Source organism: Oncorhynchus clarkii, chromosome 3 (assembly GCF_045791955.1).
Source record: "Oncorhynchus clarkii lewisi isolate Uvic-CL-2024 chromosome 3, UVic_Ocla_1.0, whole genome shotgun sequence".
NCBI lineage: Eukaryota > Metazoa > Chordata > Actinopteri > Salmoniformes > Salmonidae > Oncorhynchus > Oncorhynchus clarkii.
In genome coordinates this window covers 4,369,440-4,395,530 of record NC_092149.1, presented here as the reverse complement: position 1 = coordinate 4,395,530, position 26,091 = coordinate 4,369,440, and the positions used below count along the sequence as shown (strand labels likewise).

At 44.5% G+C, this 26,091-nt stretch overlaps 3 protein-coding genes across 10 annotated transcripts in view; 1 reads left to right on the top strand and 2 right to left on the bottom strand.

Moving 5' to 3' along the window:
• The first annotated feature begins 253 nt into the window (after positions 1–253).
• LOC139386774 (ribosome binding factor A) lies at positions 254–2,804 on the top strand. Its single transcript, XM_071132587.1, has 7 exons — positions 254–635; positions 868–898; positions 1,066–1,236; positions 1,535–1,647; positions 1,845–1,929; positions 2,027–2,076; positions 2,161–2,804. The coding sequence occupies exons 1-7, from the start codon at positions 391–393 to the stop codon at positions 2,531–2,533; spliced, it is 1,068 nt and encodes a 355-aa protein (XP_070988688.1). The 5' UTR covers positions 254–390; the 3' UTR covers positions 2,534–2,804.
• LOC139386758 (zinc finger and AT hook domain containing) lies at positions 2,805–19,054 on the bottom strand. 2 transcript variants are annotated; one of them, XM_071132573.1, is made up of 17 exons: positions 18,852–19,054; positions 17,761–17,967; positions 16,589–16,870; positions 13,994–14,176; positions 13,319–13,466; positions 12,641–13,004; positions 10,260–11,685; positions 9,851–10,083; positions 9,628–9,712; positions 9,223–9,372; positions 7,507–7,680; positions 6,478–6,566; positions 6,130–6,268; positions 4,435–4,559; positions 4,231–4,351; positions 3,935–4,080; positions 2,805–3,743 (listed from the first exon to the last, which is right to left on the bottom strand). In XM_071132573.1, exons 1-17 carry the CDS (start codon positions 18,868–18,870, stop codon positions 3,528–3,530), a joined length of 4,107 nt encoding a protein of 1,368 aa, XP_070988674.1. In that variant the 5' UTR covers positions 18,871–19,054; the 3' UTR covers positions 2,805–3,527. The 2 variants fall into 2 exon arrangements, with proteins under 2 accessions (XP_070988674.1, XP_070988681.1); XM_071132580.1 differs by having other exon boundaries at positions 17,803–17,967.
• A 2,827-nt stretch (positions 19,055–21,881) lies between these two features.
• Positions 21,882–26,091, bottom strand: part of LOC139386699 (dynein cytoplasmic 1 intermediate chain 1b) — a 25,784-nt gene continuing 21,574 nt past the window's right edge. For 6 of the 7 annotated variants that reach the window (XM_071132524.1, XM_071132549.1, XM_071132560.1 and 3 more), the window contains 6 exons: positions 25,826–25,939; positions 25,383–25,516; positions 24,913–25,057; positions 24,408–24,548; positions 23,076–23,201; positions 22,308–22,645 (listed from right to left, as the gene is read on the bottom strand). In XM_071132524.1, coding sequence (XP_070988625.1) covers positions 22,535–22,645; positions 23,076–23,201; positions 24,408–24,548; positions 24,913–25,057; positions 25,383–25,516; positions 25,826–25,939 — 771 coding nt within the window. In that variant the 3' untranslated portion in view covers positions 22,308–22,534. Of the gene's footprint in view, positions 22,646–23,075; positions 23,202–24,407; positions 24,549–24,912; positions 25,058–25,382; positions 25,517–25,825; positions 25,940–26,091 lie in introns of all 7 variants that reach the window. The other variant, XM_071132554.1, reaches the window with a different exon arrangement.

Below are 26,091 nucleotides of genomic sequence, written 5' to 3'. Positions count from 1 at the left end.
TGGGTGTACGGGCATTTTACTGCAGCAGAGTTACAAGATATTTTGAACGATAGTGTCCCAGGCTGCTGGCCTGGAGTAGTGGTGAGGTTTTAATGGGTGCAGGGTTAGTTGGTAGGGTAATTGTTTCACAAAGTGTATTGAATACATACTACAGAATAGTAGGCGGATACACAGCCAATACAGTAGGTGGCGGCCTACACCTATTACATTTGTTTGCCACAATACCAAAAAAGAAGTCGCTTGGACAACGATTGCTTCTGCCTTAACCCATTCTTCAGACAGACATTACTAGTTGTGCAGAGTGATGTTTATATACACGCTAGCTAGGTAGCTGGTGTGCGACCGAAGGAAATCACGCATTTTTTTAAAGGTTTGAGTAACATTTGAATTATGTTTGGAATTAATACATACTCAAGAGTAAAACAATGTCTAGTTCTTCAGCATTACGCGAGCAGTTGTATGGCTTTGAAGAAACGGACCAGCGGCAGTGTCGAACTTGATCCGCAGCATCGAGTCCATCATTTGAACCGCGAGCGCCGTTCCGTCTCATCAGTTTGTCATGACAGAAGAGATTTTCACACTTCTTCCAAGTGTGCTGGTAAAAACCTGTTGAGGAAGTTTGTCAACAAAACAAAGTAAGAGAACGTTATGGTTTGACGTTTTGGTAGCAAGCCCTGAGTTGTCGGATTTGATTCATCATGTCTTGCTAGCCTGTTTAGTCTGAGCCGTCATGTCAAATTCTTGTCACGCCAAGCATGTTTGGCTTGACAATAACAAGTTGTTAGCATGAGCACAAACGGATCAGGTACCAGGCTCCTCTTCTGCTATGACTTGAGTAACGTTTTCTTCATTGCATGTCTTCAACAGGAAGAAGCTCTGGTATGAAACACCGCCCCAGGTTGGTACACTGTCTCGCGTCATGATTTAGAGAGTAATTATGCTTATTCTCGGCCTGGTCCCTGATCTGTTGTCATTCCATAGGAGTTGTCAAGACAGTAGAAACAGACTGGCACTCAGGCTTGCTGTATCTGGTTGCACATTTTAACCTTTGTGTAATTCTGACAGGGGCCACCGTCCAGTCAGCTCAGTGCTCTGAAGCCACCTAAGAAACGAAGCCAAGAGGACAACATGCGCACCAGAGTCCTCAACTCCATCCTGTACAAGGCCATCACTGATCTACTGAGCTCCCCCGAAGTCAACTATGAGGTCTACAACTACAGTGTGGACATCTCAAGGGTAGGAATAACCTAGCCGGAGTGCCGGAGTGTTTGTGCAATCACGCCAACTCCATGTCACTCATTGTCATGTTTGGCTGGACAATGACAGCATTGAGCACTTGCCGATCTGGGACTAGGCTAGGAAGTACTTCAGCTTGGACTGAAATATTCAATGACATTTTGGTAATGCAAGGTAGCTTCATAAAATTGGTGCTAGTATTGTGTACATTCTATCCCTCTCAGCACTGCATGGACGGCGCCAAAATGCAAAGTCCTTCCGTTTGAGTTTTTATAATATTGTGTGTGTGTCACATCAGGTGTCCCTGCCTGTAGACTTCTCTAGTTGCCGGGTCTATTGGAAAACCAGTGGTGTGTCAGAGAGGGATGACCAGATTCAGCAAGCACTGGACAAGAGCAGCCCTCGTATAAGGTAAGCACTCTCTCAGGAAAATAGCAGTGCTCTTCTCTTTCTGTGGTGATTGTTTCTAGCCTGGTTCCAGATCAATGTGTTCTTGCCAACGGTCCATGTCAAGGAGTTGGCAGGATAGCACACGGAGACTGACACTCGGGCTAGGTTGTTTCAGGATGATGTTAGAGAGAACCCCTGTGCTGTTCTGTTGTTAACAGGTACCTCATTATGGCTCATCAAACCCTTGGTGGTGTCCCTCCTTTGGTTTTCATAAAGGATAAACAGTACGCAGCCATGTCTGAGGTAATTGGCATTTCATATTCATTAGAACACAAACAATATTCAACATTTTATGACAGACTGTGCTGATGGACTTTGTGCTTGTGGACTGTGCTGTTAGGTTGAAAACCTACTCAAGATGGCTGACTTTGGTCCTGAAGATGGTCTGGGGTGAGAAAGTCTGACTGGCGCTCAAATAGTAAATACAGTCAAGTGAATTTTTGTAGTTGACTTAATACATCTCATTTCTTACAGAGAACAACTACATGTAGTGGAATCAGGACAGCCCACCACATCTAAAAAACCTGTGCTGTTCGGGGTTGACCACGACGCTCTCAACAAACAGATCCTGGACTACAAACTGAGGGTCAAAGACACTACCTCAAACACCCTGGCACCAGAGCTCACAATGCAGCAGCTGGAGGTGCTGGCAGAGTACAGGAAGCAGAAGATAATGGAGAAGAAGAAGAAGTCTAAACGGCCCGTTGATGATGACATCACCCCTAAGGAGTACCTTCTGTCCAGGCACAGCCAGGGTCAGGAGAGGGAGGACGACGACGGCCGGGCATTCAGCCAGGAAGACGACCAGGTCCGAGAACTCATGGCTGAGGAGAGCAGGAAGTCCTAGATCCTTAGTTGAAAAGGTGGAATGTCAGTGACGAAACATTACAACTTGTAATCCCGGTTATCATCTCCATCAGACTTTCCTATTCGGAAGTCCAATTTGGGAGAGTTGGTTTGTTTCGCCTTCGGAACCTTGTATTTCTCACTTCCGAGGAGCATTGGAAGGCAACATGAATGACCAGTGTTCTGGAGATCCTTACATGTGTGTTTTGGTAGTTTTACACCAGAGATCAGACATGGGTGAATTGTTCATGTCAATAAACACTTTCAAGGTATTGAGTTTGTCATGATACATTTAATTGTTCATTGACTACCATTCCAATAGGTGTAGAAATATTAGTCAACAGGATTGGGGAGGGGGGGGGTGTGTATATAGAAAAACATGATCACCAATCTAGTCCTCCTATAAAGAATCCAGTCCTGTAAATGATCCGTAGTAAACATTGAAGGCACATCATGCAAAAACTGCAACTATGTTGTAGGCTCTTGATATTTTAAAAGGTCATTTCCCATTAAGACGTCCTCTGTAGCGTTTGCCTTGAATGTGATCTCTGTGACCGCGGTAACAAAGGCTCATTGTCCACAGCGTTACAGATTGAATCCCACCATGAATATTTGAATTATCTCCTTACTAAATGACTTGTACATTCCAAAATCTGGTTTTCTAAGAAAAGCCTTTTGATGTATTAAGTTGAATTAACGTAAGGATATGCTAATCACAGAGAAAAGGCATAAGCGATGAAATGATACATTTCAAGCCACTATGTTATTCCAATCAAAGCCACTGGAGATTGGTTGTGGGTTTCATAGAGCAAGCCAGGGTGGAGTTCAATAGGGCACACTGTAGAAAAATGTCTAGCAACGGAACAATGCAAATCTGTGTTCTAATTGGACAAGTTCAGGTAATATCTCCCCGTGTTAAAAATGTCTTCCACCTACTGAATGACCCGGGATGAAACTGTTGACTGCTCCTCCATGCCTGCACCGCTCTGTCCTGCTCAGATAGATTCCACAGTCTGCACAGCCTCTTGTACATAGACGATGAACTGGGAGGCGTCCTCTCCCTGAGTGTACACGGTGACCGTCTCCATGCCCTCCACATCATCAGACGACACCACCAGATGGTGCTCCTCACCCAGCCCCATGGAGGCTGCCTGCTGGAAGGGGTCCTGGATCATCACAGTGTGGCTCCCCTGCTCCTCCTCCTCAGCCACCTGGAAGATGTTGGAAAGAGGATTGGAGTGGTATGTCCTAAATGGCAACATATTCCCTATTGACAAGGGCCCAAGCACCATATTCCCTTTTATATAGTGCACTAAGTTTGACCAGAGGGCCCTGGTCAAAAGTAGTGCACTATTGGCACCCTATTCCCTTTATAGTGCACTACTTTTGACACTGCTCTTACCTGCTCCACCACGGTCACTCTGCCAGGGACCATGGCCACCATGGAGGCTGCTGTGGCATCATTAGTCTCTGCCCCCAGCTCAATGATCTGCTGCAGGATGTTAACCGCTGTGGGATCCAGCCCTTCTGTGGTGGTCGCCACCACCCCTAAGCAGAGCATTCCAATACATTAAACACAGTGAGGGAAACCAAGGATATATCAACTCTTTGTCACTCTGTTGCATGTGGCTTGACAAGGAGCCAAATGGCGTTGGCAAGAGTACAAACAGATCTGGGATCAGGCTAACTTGTCCTAACCGTTCTCTGTGAACCTGAGATCCTGGAGGGCCGACACGGCAGCTTCGGTCCCCTGAGGGTCCTCTGTCTCAGTGATGTGGAGGTACTGGGTAAGGGGCTCCTCCACCGACTGCTCCACCACCTCAGAACACACACAACACGGTGTCTAGACATAGAAAAACATCTTAATATTGACCATATATATAGGAGAGTATGAAACCTTACCTCCCATTGGTTGAGACCAAGCACGTCACTCTGAATCACTTTGAGGCCATGCTTGTTCTTCAGGTGTCTGTTCATCTCCCACTTGGTACCGTACACATAGTCACACACAGGACACTTCACTCCACCTAGAGATATAGGACAGTCACACACAGGACACTTCACTCCACCTAGAGATATAGGACAGTCACACACAGGACACTTCACTCTACCTAGAGATATAGGACAGTCACACACAGGACACTTCACTCCACCTAGAGATATAGGACATAGCCACACACAGGACACTTCACTCTACCTAGAGATACAGGACATAGTCACACACAGGACACTTCACTCCACCTAGAGATATAGGACATAGTCACACACAGGACACTTCACTCCACCTAGAGATATAGGACATAGTCACACACAGGAAACTTCACTCCACCTAGAGATACAGGACACTTCACTCTACCTAGAGATACAGGACACTTCACTCCACCTAGAGATATAGGACAGTCACACACAGGACACTTCACTCCACCTAGAGATATAGGACATAGTCACACACAGGACACTTCACTCCACCTAGAGATATAGGACAGTCACACACAGTACACTTCACTCTACCTAGAGATATAGGACAGTCACACACAGGACACTTCACTCCACCTAGAGATATAGGACAGTCTCACACGGGACACTTCACTCTACCTAGAGATACGGGACACTTCACCTTGAGATACGGGACACTTTAAAGACTGATTCCAGGTCCTCTGTTCTACTGAGTAAAGACTGATTCCAGGTCCTCTGTTCTACTGAGTAAAGACTGATTCCATGTCCTCTGTTCTACTGAGTAAAGACTGATTCCAGGTCCTCTGTTCTACTGAGTAAAGACTGATTCCAGGTCGTCTGTTCTACGGAGTAAAGACTGATTCCAGGTCCTCTGTTCTACTGAGTAAAGACTGATTCCGGGTCCTCTGTTCTACGGAGTAAAGACTGATTCCAGGTTTTATTTTGGAGATGGGTCTACTGGAACTGACATGACTGATTTTTAAAATTTAACTAGGCAAGTCAGTTAAGAACAAATTCTTATTTACAATGACGGCCTAGCAAAAGGCAAAATACCTCCTGCAGGGAGGGCTGGGATTGAAAAATAATAATAATAATATATAGGACAAAACACACCACGACATAAAGAGAGACCTAAGACGACAACATAGCAAGGCAGCAACACAAAACAGGGTACAAACATTATTGGGCACAGACAACAGCACAATGGGCAAGAAGGTAGAGACAACAATACTTGTTTTTCCCTATTAAACTTAGTTGAATACATTAGTCTTTCTGGATAAGAGCGTCTGCTAAGTGTGTCTCTGCTCTCACCTTGCTGCTCCACAGCCTCAGAGGTGGCTGGCCCAGGCCCTGCGTTACAGTACTCCTGGTTGGTACAGTATGAGACACAGAGATCGGTGTCTCTCTGCTGAGCGACTCACCTTGCTGCTCCACAGCCTCAGAGGTGGCTGGCCCAGGCCCTGCGTTACAGTACTCCTGGTTGGTACAGTATGAGACACAGAGATCGGTGTGTCTCTGCTGAGCCACTCACCTTGCTGCTCCACAGCCTCAGAGGTGGCTGGCCCAGGCCCTGCGTTACAGTACTCCTGGTTGGTACAGTATGAGACACAGAGATCGGTGTGTCTCTGCTGAGCCACTCACCTTGCTGCTCCACAGCCTCAGAGGTGGCTGGCCCAGGCCCTGCGTTACAGTACTCCTGGTTGGGGTGTTTCTTGCTGTAATGTCTCTTCAGGGGTCCTGCTATGTTACAGGAGTAGTGACAGTGGCCGCAGCGGTAGGGCTGTGGAAAACACATTTCAATAGGCTTCAATAATGAAGACTAGAAAGGGTCCTTTTTTCCCTGAGGGAACATTGTGCTGCTCCCTTAAGCTGCCCAAATGTATTTCCTGGTAGTGGAAGTTGAACCTGTTAGAGGCTGGTGTTGATACATTGATGCTAGTGACTGTATTATAAAAGCTTTATATAGAGAGACGGCCCTCTTCTGACTACCTTGAAAGAGGCGTGCTGCTCCATGTGTCGTACCAGTAGAGGTTTCTGTGCAGCGCTGTAATCACACTCTGTACATTGGAACTGCTTGCCTACAGTATGGAGGGACAGAGACAGGATGACAATACTCATCAGCTCTGTAATCACACTCTGTACATACCTAACGCTACAGTATGGAGGGACATACCTAACCCTACAGTATGGAGGGACATACCTAACCCTACAGTATGGAGGGACATACCTAACCCTACAGTATGGAGGGACATACCTAACCCTACAGTATGGAGGGACATACCTAACCCTACAGTATGGAGGGACATACCTAACCCTACAGTATGGAGGGACATACCTAACCCTACAGTATGGAGGGACATACCTAACCCTACAGTATGGAGGGACATACCTAACCCTACAGTATGGAGGGACATACCTAACCCTACAGTATGGAGGGACATACCTAACCCTACAGTATGGAGGGACAGAGACAGGATGACAATACTCATCAGCTCTGTAATCACACTGTACATACCTAACACTACAGTATGGAGGGACATACCTAACCCTACAGTATGGAGGGACATACCTAACCCTACAGTATGGAGGGACATACCTAACCCTACAGTATGGAGGGACATATCTAACCCTATAGTATGGAGGGACATACCTAACCCTACAGTATGGAGGGACATACCTAACCCTACAGTATGGTGGGACATACCTAACCCTACAGTATGGAGGGACATACCTAACCCTACAGTATGGAGGGACATACCTAACCCTACAGTATGGAGGGACAGAGACAGACTCACCTGCTGGTTAGAACAGTCAAAGGTAAAATACTTAAATGTTAACTACCCAACTAGATCCCAAATGGCTCCCTATTCCATATATAGTGCACTACTATTGACCAGAGCCCTATATAGTGCACTACTTTTGACCAGGAACTCTGACCAGGTGTAAAGTAGTGCACTATATAGGGAATAGCGTACCATTTGGGACTAGATCTCAAAGCGTTTGTGGGTTTTCTCTCACCGTCCTCTGTGTGCATCAGCTTGTGGCTCTTCAGAGTGACCTTGGACTTGAACTTCTTGCCACACATGTCACACAGGTGTGTCTTCTCCGTGGTGTGTCTGCTCATGTGGGCCTTCAGGTTGCTCTTACTGCGGCTGGCGTAGTCACACAGGGAACACTTGAAGGGCTTCACTCCTAACAGGGAAGAGACACAGTGGCTTTTACATTTTGGTCAATTAGCAGACACTCTAATCCAGAGTGATTTACAGTCAGTAGTTATTTAGCAGACACTCTAATCCAGAGGGATTTACAGTCAGTAGTTATTTAGCAGACACTCTAATCCAGAGTGATTTACAGTCAGTCGTTATTTAGCAGACACTAATCCAGAGTGATTTACAGTCAGTAGTTATTTAGCAGACACTCTAATCCAGAGGGATTTACAGTCAGTAGTTATTTAGCAGAGACTCTAATCCAGAGTGATTTACAGTCAGTAGTTATTTAGCAGACACTGTTATCCAGAGTGATTTACAGTCAGTCGTTATTTAGCAGAGACTCTAATCCAGAGTGATTTACAGTCAGTAGTTATTTAGCAGACACTGTTATCCAGAGTGATTTACAGTCAGTCGTTATTTAGCAGAGACTCTAATCCAGAGTGATTTACAATCAGTAGTTATTTAGCAGAGACTCTAATCCAGAGTGATTTACAGTCAGTAGTTATTTAGCAGACACTCTAATCCAGAGTGATTTACAGTCAGTCGTTATTTAGCAGAGACTCTAATCCAGAGTGATTTACAGTCAGTAGTTATTTAGCAGACACTCTAATCCAGAGTGATTTACAGTCAGTAGTTATTTACCAGACACTCTAATCCAGAGTGATTTACAGTCAGTAGTTATTTAGCAGACACTCTAATCCAGAGTGATTTACAGTCAGTAGTTATTTACCAGACACTCTAATCCAGAGTGATTTACAGTCAGTCGTTATTTAGCAGACACTCTAATCCAGAGTGATTTACAGTCAGTAGTTATTTACCAGACACTCTAATCCAGAGGGATTTACAGTCAGTAGTTATTTAGCAGACACTCTAATCCAGAGTGATTTACAGTCAGTAGTTATTTAGCAGACACTCTAATCCAGAGTGATTTACAGTCAGTAGTTATTTAGCAGACACTCTAATCCAGAGTGATTTACAGTCAGTAGTTATTTAGCAGACACTCTAATCCAGAGTGATTTACAGTCAGTAGTTATTTACCAGACACTCTAATCCAGAGGGATTTACAGTCAGTAGTTATTTAGCAGACACTCTAATCCAGAGTGATTTACAGTCAGTAGTTATTTACCAGACACTCTAATCCAGAGTGATTTACAGTCAGTAGTTATTTAGCAGACACTCTAATCCAGAGTGATTTACAGTCAGTAGTTATTTACCAGACACTCTAATCCAGAGTGATTTACAGTCAGTGCATTCAACTAAGGTAGGTAAGACAAGCACACATCACAGCGATAAGACAAGCACACGTCACAGCGATAAGACAAGCACACGTCACAGCGATAAGACAACCACATATCATATTCGTTGCAAGCAAAACTTTCCTCTAAAAAGGTAAGTGTGGTAGTTTCTATTGCCTTTTAACATGTGTAGAAAACCACTTCGGGCCACCTCAGAGTCCAACAGTAGAACTCATTATAGGGAATAGGATGTAATTTGGTACGCAGCCTAATGAGTTTGACTGTCCTACCTTGGTGAGCCCAGATGTGCTGCTGCAGATCAGCTCCGTTCCTCATGAAGTAGCTGTCACAGTAAGGACACTTAGACGCTCTCTTCCCGATCAAGCCCTTCACCTGCACCCTCACCCCAAGCGCCTCGGAGATGGTGTTCATCGGCGTATCTGCAGATAAGAGATGGTTTTACCTACATAGCCAGCGTCCTGTCCAGGGGCTGTACATGTACATTAAAGCTGCCTCAAGATTCAGAAACAGGATTAGGCTCCTGCCCTATGGGCCGTTCTGGCTCTGACGAGGCTTACTTACCTCGCTGCCTGGCTCCTATCAGGAAATGGGTATGATATTTTGGATTTAAACATCATTAACACTCTGCTGTTATAATAGAACACCAAAGACTGGGCTTAGTTCCGGTCTCTTACCTGGATGAAAGCTCTTGATATGATGCTTAAGTTTATCTTCAGTGAACGTTTCCTCACACACAGGGCAAGCAAAGCTTTTCTTCTCCTTTAATATTGGATTAAATTGATGATGTTAAGAATCCACAATCGTCAACAAACAGACATTTCAATGTAATAATGATCATAATTGTGACCCCTATGGGCCCTGGTCAAAAGCAGGGTTCCATTTGGGCCCCAGACTCACATTGTCAAAGTGTGTTTTGAGGTGGGCCTGCAGCTTGTACTTGTCAGGTGTGCAGTACTGACAGTGTTCCATGGGGCACTGGAGCAGGATGTTACTGTGTCTCTGGATCAGATGGCGCTTCAGACAGTTCTTGGTGATGGATGAATAGCTACACTGGGTACAGTAATGTAGATGCTCTTTTGTGTGAGTACGCACATGCATGTTGTAGTGCACTTGGTACCAGAAGAGCTTTCCTAGACGGGGAACAACAGAAAACATGTGGCTTAAAAAAAAACAGCTGGTTTACAGATGAATTACCAACACATAGGAAATGATGAAATAGCTGAAATTACAAACCCTTGTAAAAATGCAACGTATACTGCTAGAAAATGGTTTTCTATGTCAATATATTTGTGTGATATATTCTTACCACAGTATTCACATTCCAGGTCCCCGTATACTTTTCGGATTCTGTCAAAGACAACCATGTTCAGCTGCCTTTTCTGCAACTTATCTAGAATCTGTTGGAAAGCGCTCCTCTCCTCCGTTGTGCCATCTTCTCCTTGTGGGCCAGCTGAAGTGTTTGTTTGACCTATGACCTCCCCCTGAATCAGAACCAAAGACCGGAGAGTCTCCTCAACATGACCTTGTGATGTTGATGAAGAACCCTTGTCTTCTTCTGGATGCTGCTGGTGGCCCACCACTGACTCCTCCTTGCCTGAAGGCCTTTCTACCAAAGTGTCTTGTTCAGCCACAATGACGTTATTCTCCCCATGAGGCTTGTCTTCCTCCATCAGTGTCTTATCAGTTCTCTCCTCACTGATTACTTCCTGGGTCGTGCCTTTGCTTGCTGTCTGGGTTTGTTCAGGACTGATTGGCTCAGTTCTGTCTTGTAGAGTCTCAGTCTCTTGTGCAGGTTGATTTAACACGCATGTCTCCTCAGGCCCCGGATCAGGGACCACCTGTTCCTCTCCCTCTCCCAGTCCTTCCTCCTGTTCCTCTGAGGGGTCACCAGTGAGGACCTCCTCCTCCTCCTGCTCCTCTGAAGGGTCACCAGTGAGGGCCTCCTCCTCCCCCTGCTCCTCTGAGGGGTCACCAGCGAGGGCCTCCTCCTGTTCCTCTGAGGGGTCACCAGCGAGGGCCTCCTCCTCCTCCTGTTCCTCTGAAGGGTCACCAGCGAGGGCCTCCTCATGTTCCTCTGAGGGGTCACCAGCGAGGGCCTCCTCCTGTTCCTCTGAGGGGTCACCAGCGAAGGCCTCCTCCTCCTCCTGTTCCTCTGAAGGGTCACCAGCGAGGGCCTCCTCCTGTTCCTCTGAGGGGTCACCAGCGAGGGCCTCCTCCTGTTCCTCTGAAGGGTCACCAGCGAGGGCCTCCTGTTCCTCTGAAGGGTCACCAGTGAAGGCCTCCTCCTCCTCCTGCTGGGCGTTGAGTAGAGATAGCTCCTCAGCCATCCTGATCTCATCCTGTCTCAGCATCTCTCTCTTGATGTCGTCCCCCGGCTCCAGCAGACAGAAGCTGCTGTTGATGGACTCTGAGAACCCAACCGCCTCCTCTGACTCTGGGTGAGCCTCCTTCAGGTGGGCCTTCAGCCGCACGGAGCTGACAAACTTCTGCTGGCAGGCGGCACACACGTAGAGGAAGGGATGCTTACGGACGTGAGCCTGGAGAGCCTGAAACTTGGTGCAGCCGTGGTCACACAGCTCGCAGCCGAACGGCCTCTCGCTACCGTGAACCATCATGTGGCGGTCGCGGTCCAGCTCGTTCTTGAACTTGCGGTCGCAGATCTGGCAGTCGTAGAGGAGCTGCCTCTTGCCTTCCCTGGTCTGTAGACTATACTCATGGTACGAGTCCTTCACCTTCATAATAATACATGTTATTAATAACTACATCAATAAGATCTCATAATAAAGACAGTATAAAGGCAAATGATAGATTTTTAAAAAGAGAGAGGTCCGTCACCTTCTTGTCCTCTAGGTCGTGGCTCTCCCTCATGTGTTTCAGATCTCATAATAAAGACAGTATAAAGGCATATGATAGATTTTTAAAAAGAGAGAGGTCCGTCACCTTCTTGTCCTCTAGGTCGTGGCTCTCCCTCATGTGTTTCAGATCTCATAATAAAGACAGTATAAAGGCAAATGATAGATTTTTAAAAAGAGAGAGGTCCGTCACCTTCTTGTCCTCTAGGTCGTGGCTCTCCCTCATGTGTTTCAGATCTCATAATAAAGACAGTATAAAGGCATATGATAGATTTTTAAAAAGAGAGAGAGGTCCGTCACCTTCTTGTCCTCTAGGTCGTGGCTCTCCCTCATGTGTTTCAGATCTCATAATAAAGACAGTATAAAGGCATATGATAGATTTTTAAAAAGAGAGAGAGGTCCGTCACCTTCTTGTCCTCTAGGTCGTGGCTCTCCCTCATGTGTTTCAGATCTCATAATAAAGACAGTATAAAGGCATATGATAGATTTTTTAAAAGAGAGAGAGGTCCGTCACCTTCTTGTCCTCTAGGTCGTGGCTCTCCCTCATGTGTTTCAGATCTCATAATAAAGACAGTATAAAGGCATATGATAGATTTTTTAAAAGAGAGAGAGGTCCGTCACCTTCTTGTCCTCTAGGTCGTGGCTCTCCCTCATGTGTTTCAGATCTCATAATAAAGACAGTATAAAGGCATATGATAGATTTTTTAAAAGAGAGAGAGGTCCGTCACCTTCTTGTCCTCTAGGTCGTGGCTCTCCCTCATGTGTTTCAGATCTCATAATAAAGACAGTATAAAGGCATATGATAGATTTTTTAAAAGAGAGAGAGGTCCGTCACCTTCTTGTCCTCTAGGTCGTGGCTCTCCCTCATGTGTTTCAGCAGGTTCTTGACATCAGAGTACTTCTTTTTGCAGAAGAGACAGTGCTGCTTGATCTTGTGGTGAACTCTCTCCACGTGCACCTTGAGGTGGCCCTTGCTGAGGCACTGGAAGGAGCAGTGTTCACAGCTGAACTTCTCTCCCGTGTGCTTGCGCAAGTGAACGCTGAGGTTGGCTTTGATGGCACTGGCGTAGTCACAGTGTGGGCACTTGAAAGGTTTCTCGTTGGTGTGGGTTCGCAGATGGGCCTGCAACGAGTGGCGGAACTTGAAGACCTTGTTGCAGTATTCGCAGGTGAAGATCTTCAACTGGGTCTGTCCTATTCTGTATGAACGAGGGATGTTGCAATACACATACAGTATAACCAAATATGTGTTGCTCTTTTTCCAAAGTAACTTTGCCAAAATTATATTTGCGCTATAGCAAAAACATGATGTTTGTATCTACAGTAACAATGCTGAAATCTGTTGTTGACACATCCATTAAAGTGTTACATATGACATTTCCCAATGCTTGATAATACTGTAGACTACATTGATTCAGTTCACTCAATACATCATTATGTTTATTAACACCACAATACAGTCTGGGTACTTCATCTTCATCTGCTGTGTGGTGTACAACCCAAACGTCTGTACCTGTTTGACTTTAATGGCACTTCATAAGCAGCTTGTTGTATGGAATATTCCTGAAATCCTCTCTTCTGTCCTGCCTCCTGAGGGTCTGTGTCTGCTGGAGCAACCGGCTCTGCCGGGGTGGCCTCGATCGGCACTATCCTTGTCGCACCTAAATAAACAAATACACAGACAGATGAAAGTTTATACAGCCTAGGTACAAAGACAAGTCATTGGGAATACATAGACTATAAACTTTCTTGATTTTTCATACATAAAACTCTGAAAATGTACCAACTGCAACATTGTGAATCTATACTTTTCTGGATAAAATCTGAAGATCCTCTGGTTGATCCATGTGCATCCCCAATGGCACCCTATTCCCTATGGGCCCTGGTCAAAAGTATAACACCGTGTAGGTAGTAGTGTGCCATTTGGGGCGCATCCATAATATAGTTGTAGCTTACCAGGAAGTGCCTCATGAGTGGTCAGAACCACACGGATGATAATGTAGTTGTAACTTACCAGGAAGTGCCTCATGAGCGGTCAGAACCACACGGATGATAATGTAGTTGTAACTTACCAGGAAGTGCCTCATGGGCGGTCAGAACCACACGGATGATAATGTAGTTGTAACTTACCAGGAAGTGCCTCATGAGTGGTCAGAACCACACTGATGATAATGTAGTTGTAACTTACCAGGAAGTGCCTCATGAGCGGTCAGAACCACACTGATGATGGGGTTCTTGGGGCCTCCTGCTGGTTCCTGCTCCTTCACAAGAGAAACCCTCTCAGAGCGGAGTGGCCGTGGCCTCTTTGAGCTTCTCTCCCTATCCTCCTCTTTGCCTTCTGCTGCGCCAGGTTGAGCCTCAAACTCTTTGTCTGTGGGGAGAGATCATGAAAACTAAGCATCAATCAATAAAACAGAGCAGATAGACATTTAGATGGTATAGACATAGACATTTAGATGGTGAACATATAGATATAGACATTTAGATGGTATAGATATAGACATTTAGATGGTATAGATATAGACATTTAGATGGTATAGACATAGACATTTAGATGGTGAACATATAGATATAGACATTTAGATGGTATAGATATAGACATTTAGATGGTATAGATATAGACATTTAGATGGTGAACATATAGATATAGACATTTAGATGGTATAGATATAGACATTTAGATGGTGAACATATAGATATAGACATTTAGATGGTATAGATATAGACATTTAGATGGTGAACATATAGATATAGACATTTAGATGGTGAACATATAGATATAGACATTTAGATGGTATAGATATAGACATTTAGATGGTATAGACATAGACATTTAGATGGTGAACATATAGATATAGACATTTAGATGGTATAGATATAGACATTTAGATGGTGAACATATAGATATAGACATTTAGATGGTGAACATATTGACATAGACATTTAGATGGTATAGATATAGACATTTAGATGGTGAACATATAGATATAGACATTTAGATGGTGAACATATACATATAGACATTTAGATGGTATAGATATAGACATTTAGATGGTATAGATATAGACATTTAGATGGTGAACATATTGATATAGATATTTAGATGGTGAACATATAGATATAGACATTTAGATGGTATAGATATAGACATTTAGATGGTATAGATATAGACATTTAGATGGTGAACATATAGATATAGCTCTTTCCATGACATTGATTGACCAGGTGAATCCAGGTGAAAGCTATGATCCCTTATTGATGTCACTTGCTAATCCACTTCAATCAGAGACATGGATTTTGTATGTGTGCCATTCAGAGGGTGAATAGGCAAGACAAAAGATTTAAGTGCCTTTGAATGGGGTATGGTAATAGGTGCCAGGAGCACCAGATTGTGTCAAGAACTGCAACGCTGCTGGGTTTTTCACGCTCAACAGTTTCCTGTGTGTATCAAGAATGGTCCACCACTCAAAGGACATCCAGCCAACTGGACACAACTGTGGGAAGCATTGGAGTCAACATGGGGTAGCATCCCTGTGGAACGCTTGACGGGAAGGGCGTGTATGCAATCTCCATAGATAGACATTGGCAGCCTTACTGATGAACTCCGTGACTTTCAACGTGGCACCGTCATAGGATGCCACCTTTCCAACAAGTCAGTTTGTATATTTTCTGCCCTGCTAGAGCTGCCCCTGTCAACTGTAAGTGCTTTTATTGGGCAGTGGAAACGTCTAGGAGCAACAACGGCTCAGACGCAAAGTGGTAGGCCACACAAGCTCACAGAAAAGGACCGCCAAGTGCTGAAGCGCGTGGCACGTAAAAAAATTGCCTGTCCTCTGTTGCAACACTCACTACAGAGTTCCAAACTGCCTCTGGAAGCAACGTCAGCACAAGAACAGTTCGTCGGGAGCTTCATGAAATGGGTTTCCATGGCCGAGCAGTCGCACATAAGCTTAAGATCCCCATGCACAATGCCAAGCCTCGGCTGGAGTGGTGTAAAGCTCGCCACCATTGGACTCTGGAGCAGTGGAATCACGCTTCACCATCTGGCAGTCTGATGGACAAATCTGGGTTTGGTGGATGCCAGGAGAACAATACCTGCCCCAATGCATAGTGCCAACTGTAAAGTTTGGTGGAGGAGGAATAATGGTCTGGGGCTGTTTTTCATGGTTCGGGCTAGGCCCCTTAATTCCAGAGAAGGGAAAGCTTAACGCTACAGCATACAATGACATTCTAGATGATTCTGTGCTTCCAACTTTGTGGCAACGGTTTGGTGAAGACTCTTTCCTGTTTCAGCATGACAATACCCCCATACACAGAGAGAGGTTCATACAGAAATGGTTTGTCGAGATCGTTGTGGAAGAACTTGACTGGTCTGCAAAAAGCCCTGACCTCAACCCCATCGAACACCTTTGGGATGAATTGGAACGCAGACTGCGAGCCAGGCCTAATCGCCCAACCTCACTCTTGTGGCTGAATGGAAGCAAGTCCCCACAGCAATGTTCCAACAACATCTAGTAGAAAGCCTTCCCAGAAGAGTGGAGGCTGTTACACCAGCAAAAGTGGGGACCAACTCCATATTAATGCCCATGATTTTGGAATGAGATGTCTGATGAGCAGGTGTCCACATACCTTTGGCCATGTCGTGTATGGGGCCCCGGTAAAAAAGTAGTGAACTATATAGGAAATAGGATGCCATTTGGGACGTATCCCTAGATAGACCATAAAGCACTATTCTATTCCGATCTATTCTAAACAGACATAAAACAGTTGACTTCACACATACCGTTGTCCTCCTCCTGATCCTCATCCTCTCTGAGGTCCATCAAGCAGATGTGTTTCATGATCTGTCGTCTGTTGCCGAACACACGGTTGCACTTCTTGCAGTCCAGGGCATTGTTGTCCTCTGGTTCTTCCTCGTCCACTGGCCCAGCTTCTGATTGGGCCTCTACTGTCTGTTGTTTCTGCTTTTTCTGGTTGGGGCTAGTAGTCTCTGTCATGGGCCCATCAGCTACAATCTTCTTGGTTGAGCCTTTAGGACGTCCTCGTTTTCTCTTAACAGGGCTATCTGTGGGGGAAATATGATCACTGCCATCAATCACTCTATTACACACAGACAGACCTATAGGGCCGGTTTCCCAGACACAAATTAAGCCTAGTCCTGGATTAAAAAGAGCTGTCAAAATCGGATTACAATCTGCTACAAATGTTTGAAGGACTACCGAGGCACTGAGTAGCCAATTATTCAGATCGTTGAAAAACAAAGAAACACCATAATACGGTCGGTTGTTGCAATGCCCTATTATCCCTGGCTGCTTTGAAGAGGTCTCACCTCCACCATTAGTATCCCTGGCTGCTTTGAAGAGGTCTCACCTCCACCATTAGTATCCCTGGCTGCTTTGAAGAGGTCTCACCTCCACCATTAGTATCCCTGGCTGCTTTGAAGAGGTCTCACCTCCACCATTAGTATCCCTGGCTGCTTTGAAGAGGTCTCACCTCCACCATTAGTATCCCTGGCTGCTTTGACGAGGTCTCACCTCCACCATTATTATCCCTGGCTGCTTTGACGAGGTCTCACCTCCACCATTATTATCCCTGGCTGCTTTGAAGAGGTCTCACCTCCACCATTATTATCCCTGGCTGCTTTGAAGAGGTCTCACCTCCACCATTATTATCCCTGGCTGCTTTGACGAGGTCTCACCTCCACCATTATTATCCCTGGCTGCTTTGAAGAGGTCTCACCTCCACTATTAGTATCCCTGTCTGCTTTGAAGAGGTGCTCACCTCCACCCTTAGTATCCCTGGCTGCTTTGAAGAGGTGCTCACCTCCACTATTAGTATCCCTGGCTGCTTTGAAGAGGTGCTCACCTCCACCCTTAGTATCCCTGGTTGCTTTGAAGAGGTGCTCACCTCCACTATTAGTATCCCTGGCTGCTTTGAAGAGGTGCTCACCTCCACCTCCACCCTTAGTATCCCTGGTTGCTTTGAGGAGGTGCTCACCTCCACCATTCTCCAGTGGACCTGTCAATGGCATGAGGGCCACAATGATGTCATCAGGGTTGAGCCCCTCTGTGTGGTGCTTCTCAGACACATGGGAGAGGAGCTGTGCTCGGTGTGGAGAGAACAGGTTGCACAGTTTACACATGAAGATGGAGGAAGTCCCACCTGTGAATTAACAGCCAGGCAGGCCAAGATTAATGTGTGTTTATGTACAAATTTGACTGTGGAAAAGGTTACGGCCTAATAATAAGATCATTACACATTGACAGTTGAATTGACAGTTGGTAGAGCACGGTGCTTGCAATGCCAGAATTGTGGGTTCGATTTCCACGGGGGACCAGTACGCAAGAAAAAGAAGAGAATGAAAACGTAAGTCGCTCTGGAGAAGAGTATCTGCTAAATGGCTTCAATGTAAATGAGATATTTTCAATAGGCTGGCAGTGGATTGGCCTTCACATTGTGCTTGTGTGTCTCCTCGTGTGTTTAGTGTTCGTTCTGCGTGGTTCATTCTTTGGTCAGAGACTGTATATTGTTCCTTTAGCTACCTACCTTTCTTTCATTCAAAATACTGAATTCCATCCTAGCTAGGGCCTACATGATCAAGCCAGCCTAGCAACTACAAGCTGAGAATACTGAAATGGAATGAGGTCAGTGCTGTATAGTTTATTGGTTTGCTCTGTGCACACTCTGTAGCTCTCCAGACAGGTTTAGCTACCACTGCAACAGCAAAGATGGTTGAACTCCTGACTCCTCAGCAGTATGAATAAAACTAGCTAAACGCTGGGAGAAACAGGAACAGTTTCGTGATAAATACTTTCTTTACAAACTAAATCCAATAACTTTAGGCCGGACATTTAGCTGCAATAAATGTACCGTCAATGTTGTGGCTGGTCACGGTAATTATGTGCCCAACTTTTAGCATAGAATAAACTTCACATGAGTAATTTGACTACATCTGTTGGCTAGCTTGCTACTTTTACCTAGCTAAGAAATGTTATTTCTCGAGATAGTACTGTACGAAAAGGTAAACAATCGAATCGAGTACTTACCTGCAGTTGACGTCGCCATGTTTGTAAAATAAAACGTAATACCCTAAGAGTTACATGTACATTTATTTATATCTACATTACTTATTGAATAAGTAATTGAAAATCGTATTTTTATTTGTTTTGAGGAAGGTTTCTGGCGAATCTGCGACAACAAATATGGCGGATAAAGTCTTCCTGTGGAGAGAAAAGCAGGCTGGTTTGGGATGTTCTCCCCCAGTGGCTGGGATGACCAGAAGGCATAGTCTACCCTTGACACATTTGTAAAAGGTTTCCACTCCATTCTTTTGAATGGGATCGTGTACAGTACTCTCCTTATTACAAAATCCTCTGACATATCATGATTGGTTACTCACGTCAAGATATATATGCTCAATGGTTATTAAATTTGTTCCCATAACAGTAGAAAACTGTAATTTATATAAATAATGTGATGAAATGATTAAGCTTTAAATTAATGTAGCCTACATGGATTTTGAATACGGGTGTGTGAACTGGCAAAACATTTCAATTTGTGAATGAATGTGCATTTTCTTCAGCAATCACTATCATTTTTAACCAGGTCCATAAAAACGTTAGGCTAATAGTATGCTATAAACTGTGATATACATTATAAACATTCCAAGGAATAAAATAATCAGTCAATCAATCAATACACATTTGCAAAGTTTAATTTTTTGCAATAACAAACAGTATTGTCATTATTGATCGGTGACAATGCATCCAAATATCATCCATTGATTGCATTTTCTACATGTTAGGTTTCTCATTAAAAAAAAACTACCAATGGGAATCAATTGCAGCCTTCTCTGTTCATACAAAAATAAAGCTTTCCATCTCGTCATGAGTGATCCATTAAATCCCATCCATGCAGATTGAAGCTGTCCAAGCCAGCCAAAGTAAACACCCTCTCCCCAGCCTTCCATACAGGCTATAGCTGAGTGTAGGATGTTTACAGTAACTATACTCAGAATGGAGAAGCTAGGATACATCCATTTCCTCAGCAGTAGAACTGGAAGTAAAGCGCACTCACTTGAGTCAGACACACTTATGTCTGGGAAACACCAGATGTACAAACAATAACATTCAGTTATTTAAATGCAGATGCAAACCTGAGGTTGGTGGCATCTTAATAGGGTAGGACAGGCTTGTGGTAATGGCTGGAGCAGAATGGTATCAAATACATCAAACGTATGCCATTCCATTCATGCAGTTCTGGCCATTATTATGAGCCATCCTCCCCTCAGTAGCCTCCCGTGGTCCAAATCCACTTTTACTTGCAACCGCTTCCCTCATCCACTTTGCCATACATACATCACTGGAGGGTTTACTCCAAGTGATGGGAGGAAGAGAAGGTGCTAATTTTGACTGGAATGCAGCCCTAAATCTACAAACAACAACACTGGTCTAGGAGTCTGCGGAAGAATGGAGCAGCAAACACCCTACTGAAAGCTAGAACATGTACATCACAGCTTCCAGTCGGGGATGTTTACAGTACCAGGCAACCAATCTTGACAACACACTGAACATATCTGTAAAGATGATACTACTGTATGCAGTCTGTCACTGACAATAGCAGCTAAGGAAATTGAAATTGAACTTTGACCTTGGTCGCCCCCTACAGGGCTGTGAGAAAACATGAACAAGTCAAATAAGACAATACTGACAAGTTTATCTATCCATATATTACAACATTCAGTGTTGTTGTTATTCCATTGACTATGTCTCCCTCATACGGTGTCATTTTAGAAACAGCAGAGATGGCGTTGGATAGACGTTGGATTTCAACGATCTGCCAGAATAATGGTGTAACTAACTCAGAACCTGGGTTGTGTGAAAAACATTCCATTTCAAATCTTTATCTGCATTATTACATTTTTTTCAGAACCCTGCTACATCAGAAGTATAAAAACAAGCTAGTTAGGAACATTAGGTAACAAAAAAGATAGTTATAGCATTAGAACAAGCTTCCGAGAAAATAGAGAAGCTAGCTTGCTTGACTTTAATATATGTGGTTTTTAAAAGAACGAAACGAACTTGTACTGCTTGCTACCGCTAGTGCTGCTAACCTCTGCAGAGTGCAATCAAGCACAAAGCTAGCAAGCTAACACGGGCAGAAGTAAACTGGAGAAAGGCCGACAAGTAGCTTCACAATATTAAACGTAAACATGGATTACTAGGTAGCGAACTACGGTTCTCTATTTGGCTTTAGTCGCCCGTCATTTAGCTAACTGACTTGCAAGCTAAAAAATCAGTCAAAAAGTAATCTAGCAGATTAGCATATCCAACTAGCCAGCTGTGCTATCCTTTCGAGTAAAGTCAAACATGCTATCCTTCCGAGTAAAGTCAAACTCCTTCAGGCTTACTAGCGAGGCTATGCTCCGCTCAGACTGTCCTCCCCGTGACCACGCATAGAATAAACCAAGTACCACGAAAACGAAACGACACTGAAGCCACACCATACGTGAATATCTCGCCGTTTTAAAGCACAACAGTTAAGTTTACCTCCGCCATTCTGTTTCCTTCTGTGTGGCGCTTGTCTTTAGCATGACCTTTAGTTACCCGACACTAATATTGACGTAATTGTCATGGAAACAGAACTCCGCCTGCTACGTGGATTCGCGTACGTTCGAAAATGACCACTGAGCTATAATAAGAAGTCAACGACAGTGGACAAAGAAAGAAAAAAGCCACCTCTTTACCAATATTACCCCTTTCATAAATAACATCGCAATAGGTCAATTCTCAAAGTAGGACGCACAGTACATTCACACGATAATACTACAACGGACCTCAATCAATATTTTACAGTAGCTGACTGAGGATGGTTTATATCAAATTACTGTACAAATGTTTCGATTCAATATCAAACACAGAAATGGCATAGGTGGAATATTTAAATAATGGTAGTAAAATGTAAAATGCAATACACACTGTAAATGTATTATCTTCAACCATAACCCTAACACTTCTACGACAGTACTACAGTAGCCCATATAGCCTGGCCTGTGAGATTTGTGGCATACATCCCCCTCAGTATTTATCCATATTTTATTGTCAATTGTTGTCCTTACAGCAAAAAGCCATACATTTTTAGACTTATTTCTTAGAACAAAACAAAATTGTTTAACAGCAAACAAAATGTAATAATTATCATGCTAATGCACTGAAAAGCCCAAAAGCTACTTAAAAACATTATTAAAGGTTCACTTGGATATCTTGAGAAAACAATGATCCACCTTGTTATTCATGCAGCTTTTATAACCTTGAAGAAAGAAGAACACGAACAGTCACAGGAATCTGATAATCAAACCTCATGAGTATAATATAAGGATCATATCTAGCTCACTCCAACATTTAGACCCACGTTAGACCCATAAGCACATTATCATTGCAAGCCATATGATTCTGATATCAAGTATATACATATCAACTGTTTAATTAACCAATAACAAATAAATAACCCTGGTAAGAATAGTTGTTGCCCCGGGCAAATCGGCATTTCATACTTTGATCTATGGAGCATAAGCTTGGAGTCAGTCTAATCCCAATGACTTGAACCTCACTGAAGTATGTGTGCTGCTGTTGTGTTACGTCAGTAAATGATGGTTTGTTGTCTGTAAATGTCTGTTATCAGGCTGTCAGTCCTGAAACGATGCATCCATTGATGAGAGGGTGAGAAGGCTTCAGGCTGGCAGCTCCACGGCCCCCTCCTCCTCTCCATCCCCGCGGTTGGCACGGATCTCAACTAGGGTGCGGGCGAAGTGGCTCCAGTCCTCAGGGTGTGGCACTGCCAGCTACAGGAGAAAAAACACGGTCAGTCACATATCAAATCAAATCCAATATTATCGGTCACATACACATGGTTAGCAGATGTTATTGCGAGCGTAGCGAAATGCTTATGCTTCTAGATCCGACAGTGCAGCAATATCTAACAGGTAATATCTAACAAATTCCACAACGAAACCTAATACACACAATCTAGTAAAGGAATGGGACAAGAATATATAAGTATAAAATATATGGATGAGCAGATATATGAAGAAAAAAACCTGAAAAACAATTGGATAGAAACAACAGTAGGCTAACTAATGTATCACATTTCAGCAAAGAAGTGAATAAGAATCCAAGGCACAACAACAAGGCCACGAGTTCCATCTTGTTTCAGCTACAGCACCCATTCTCTCATCGTTCGAACCCTTTAAATGATGGACTTAATTATTTCACCTCTCCCACATCGTAGATCCAGACACGGCCCTCCGAGTCACCCACGGCAACCTCTCTGCCTCCCGACGCCCATCTCACACGGTTCAGAGCACACGCCCCCTCGATCGTCACACTCGCCGTGGGCACCTTTAAAAAGAAAAGTGTCATATTATCTTACAACCACACACCAACAACAGATAGCTATGTAGAAATATGATCAAATCCTATTCTGCATCAAACACATTCAGTCCAGGATAAAAGAAAGCTGTACAGTGGTAAACAATTAACTAATAAAAACCGTCATGGAGAAGAACGAGCTGGAGGAGACTGACAGGAACAGTGTGATGGAGAACAACGAGCTGGAGGAGACTGCCCAGAACCGAGTGTGATGGAGAAGAACGAGCTGGAGGAGACTGCCCAGAACAGAGTGTGATGGAGAAGAACGAGCTGGAGGAGACTGACAGGAACAGAGTGTGATGGAGAGGAACGAGCTGGAGGAGACCGCCCAGAACAGAGTGTGATGGAGAGGAACGAGCTGGAGGAGACTGCCCAGAACAGGGTGTGACGGAGAGGAACGAGCTGGAGGAGACCGCCCAGAACAGAGTGTGATGGAGAGGAACGAGCTGGAGGAGACTGCCCAGAACAGAGTGTGATGGAGAGGAACGAGCTGGAGGAGACCGCCCAGAACAGAGTGTGATGGAGAGGAACGAGCTGGAGGAGACTGCCCAGAACAGAGTGTGATGGAGAGGAACGAGCTGGAGGAGACTGCCCAGAACAGAGTGTGATGGAGAGGAACGAGCTGGAGGAGACCGCCCAGAACAGAGTGTGATGGAGAGGAACCAGCTGGAGGAGACCGCCCCGAACAGAGTGTGATGGAGAGGAACGAGCTGGAGGTGACCGCCCAGAACAGAGTGTGATGGAGAGGAACGAGCTGGAGGAGACTGCCCAGAACAGAGTGTGATGGAGAAGAACGAGCTGGAGGAGACCACCCAGAACAGAGTGTGATGGAGAGGAACGAGCTGGAGGAGACTGCCCAGAACAGAGTGTGATGGAGAGGAACGAGCTGGAGGTGACCGCCCAGAACAGAGTGTGATGGAGAGGAACGAGCTGGAGGAGACCGCCCAGAACAGAGTGTGATGGAGAAGAACGAGCTGGAGGAGACCACCCAGAACAGAGTGTGATGGAGAGGAACGAGCTGGAGGAGACCGCCCAGAACAGTGTGATGGAGAGGAATGAGCTGGAGGAGACTGCCCAGAACAAAGTGTGATGGACAGGAGTTGTCGATGACCTATGCTCCCAAAGGAACGATGGGCCATATGTAAGTAAAGTAACCAATGAGATTGTGTGACTCACCTCAGTGTCATTGTTGAGGTTCCACAGGTCCAAACGACCCATCCCATCCACGGAGGCAAAGAGAGCCGGATGCACAGGGGACCAACTGACATCATAGACATAGTCTGCATTATCCTCAAAGGAGTACAATGGCTTGTTGTGCTGGAGAGAGAGACAGACACAGAAAGAACAACAAATTCATATTCTATTCTACGAGAATTCTATTCCATTCTAATTCTACAGAGACAGACACAGAAAGAACAACAAATTTATATTCTATTCTACGAGAATTCTATTCCATTCTAATTCTACAGAGACAGACACAGAAAGAACAACAAATTCAAATTCTATTCTACGAGAATTCTATTCCATTCTAATTCTACAGAGACAGCGCAAGAATGCTGCTACTGCTGAGGGTTCTTTGGGGCCTTAGGTGGCAGTTATAGCTGTCTTGTAATTGTTAGTTTAAAATGTAGATCAGGGAACAGGGGTAACACCCTGTGTAGAGTAATGTGACTTGTCTTACCTTGATGGACCACAGTTTTACAGTCCAGTCAAAGGAGGACGTGATGAAGAGGTGTGAGAAGTCCACAGTGCCCACAGCGTTATGGCAGCTGATCCCAGTCACTGGGCCCTGGTGCCCCTCAAACATCTCAGCTATACCTGCTTTACTGCACACAACAACATAACAAGGCATTCACATAAGTACATTCAATGAGCCTTAAGATAAAGCTATCATTCCAGATACCGTAGGTTGGTTGGTCGAAGGACACACACATATCGCAAACATCTTGCGCTGTTTTCATTGGAAACATAAATAACATCAACTTCATGAGGTTGCATTCATTTGTAACAATAAAAAAACATTGTAAAATAGAGATAATGTGAGAGACTGACATTACACACATCCCCCAGTGTCATGTGCTGTTTCTATGGAAACGTGAAGACACATTGATGTTATAAATAAGTGTCCCTGTTGAGCCTCAGCTCACTAACCTGCCGTGGCGGGACGCAGAGTACACCATCCCTTCCTCGCTTCCCACCACGTAGTTGTTAACATCTCCGGCAGGGAAGGCCATTCCTGTTACTGCTACGGGCTTGGACTTATTGTAGACCAGCTCCATACTCTCCTGTTAAATGCAGGCTCATATAGTTTACCTCAATAAACATGGAACAAAGACAAATACTAGTCATTTTCTTTATGGATAAAAAAATTATATATAATGAAATCATTTATTTAGATAAATTCTCTGAGGAGAATTAATAGGAGTTAATACATACGTCTCAAATGGCACCCTATTCCCTTTATAGTGCACTACTACCCAATGGACCCTGGTCAAAAGTAGTGCACTATTACCCAATGGACCCTGGTCAAAAGTAGTGCACTATAAAGGGAATAGGGGGCCATTTAGGAAGCAGACTTATGCCCCTCTGCTCACCTGAGGCTGAGAGAGCATGTCTAGACTCCAGGAGCACATCTTCCCATCAGTAGACACTGTTATCAGGTTGTTGGCGTTCTGGGTACCCACCACGTTCACACAGTACACTGGGTGCTAGAGGAAAGAACAGTAGGTCGGTTCTTAGATAGGTTACCACAAATCTAACGTTGTTCCCCAGACATTTCTTCCCAACGCTTCTTATACGCAATTGGCCTGGGGCCGAGGTTAACACAAATCTGTTTGAAATCTTTTTGAATTTGTTAAAC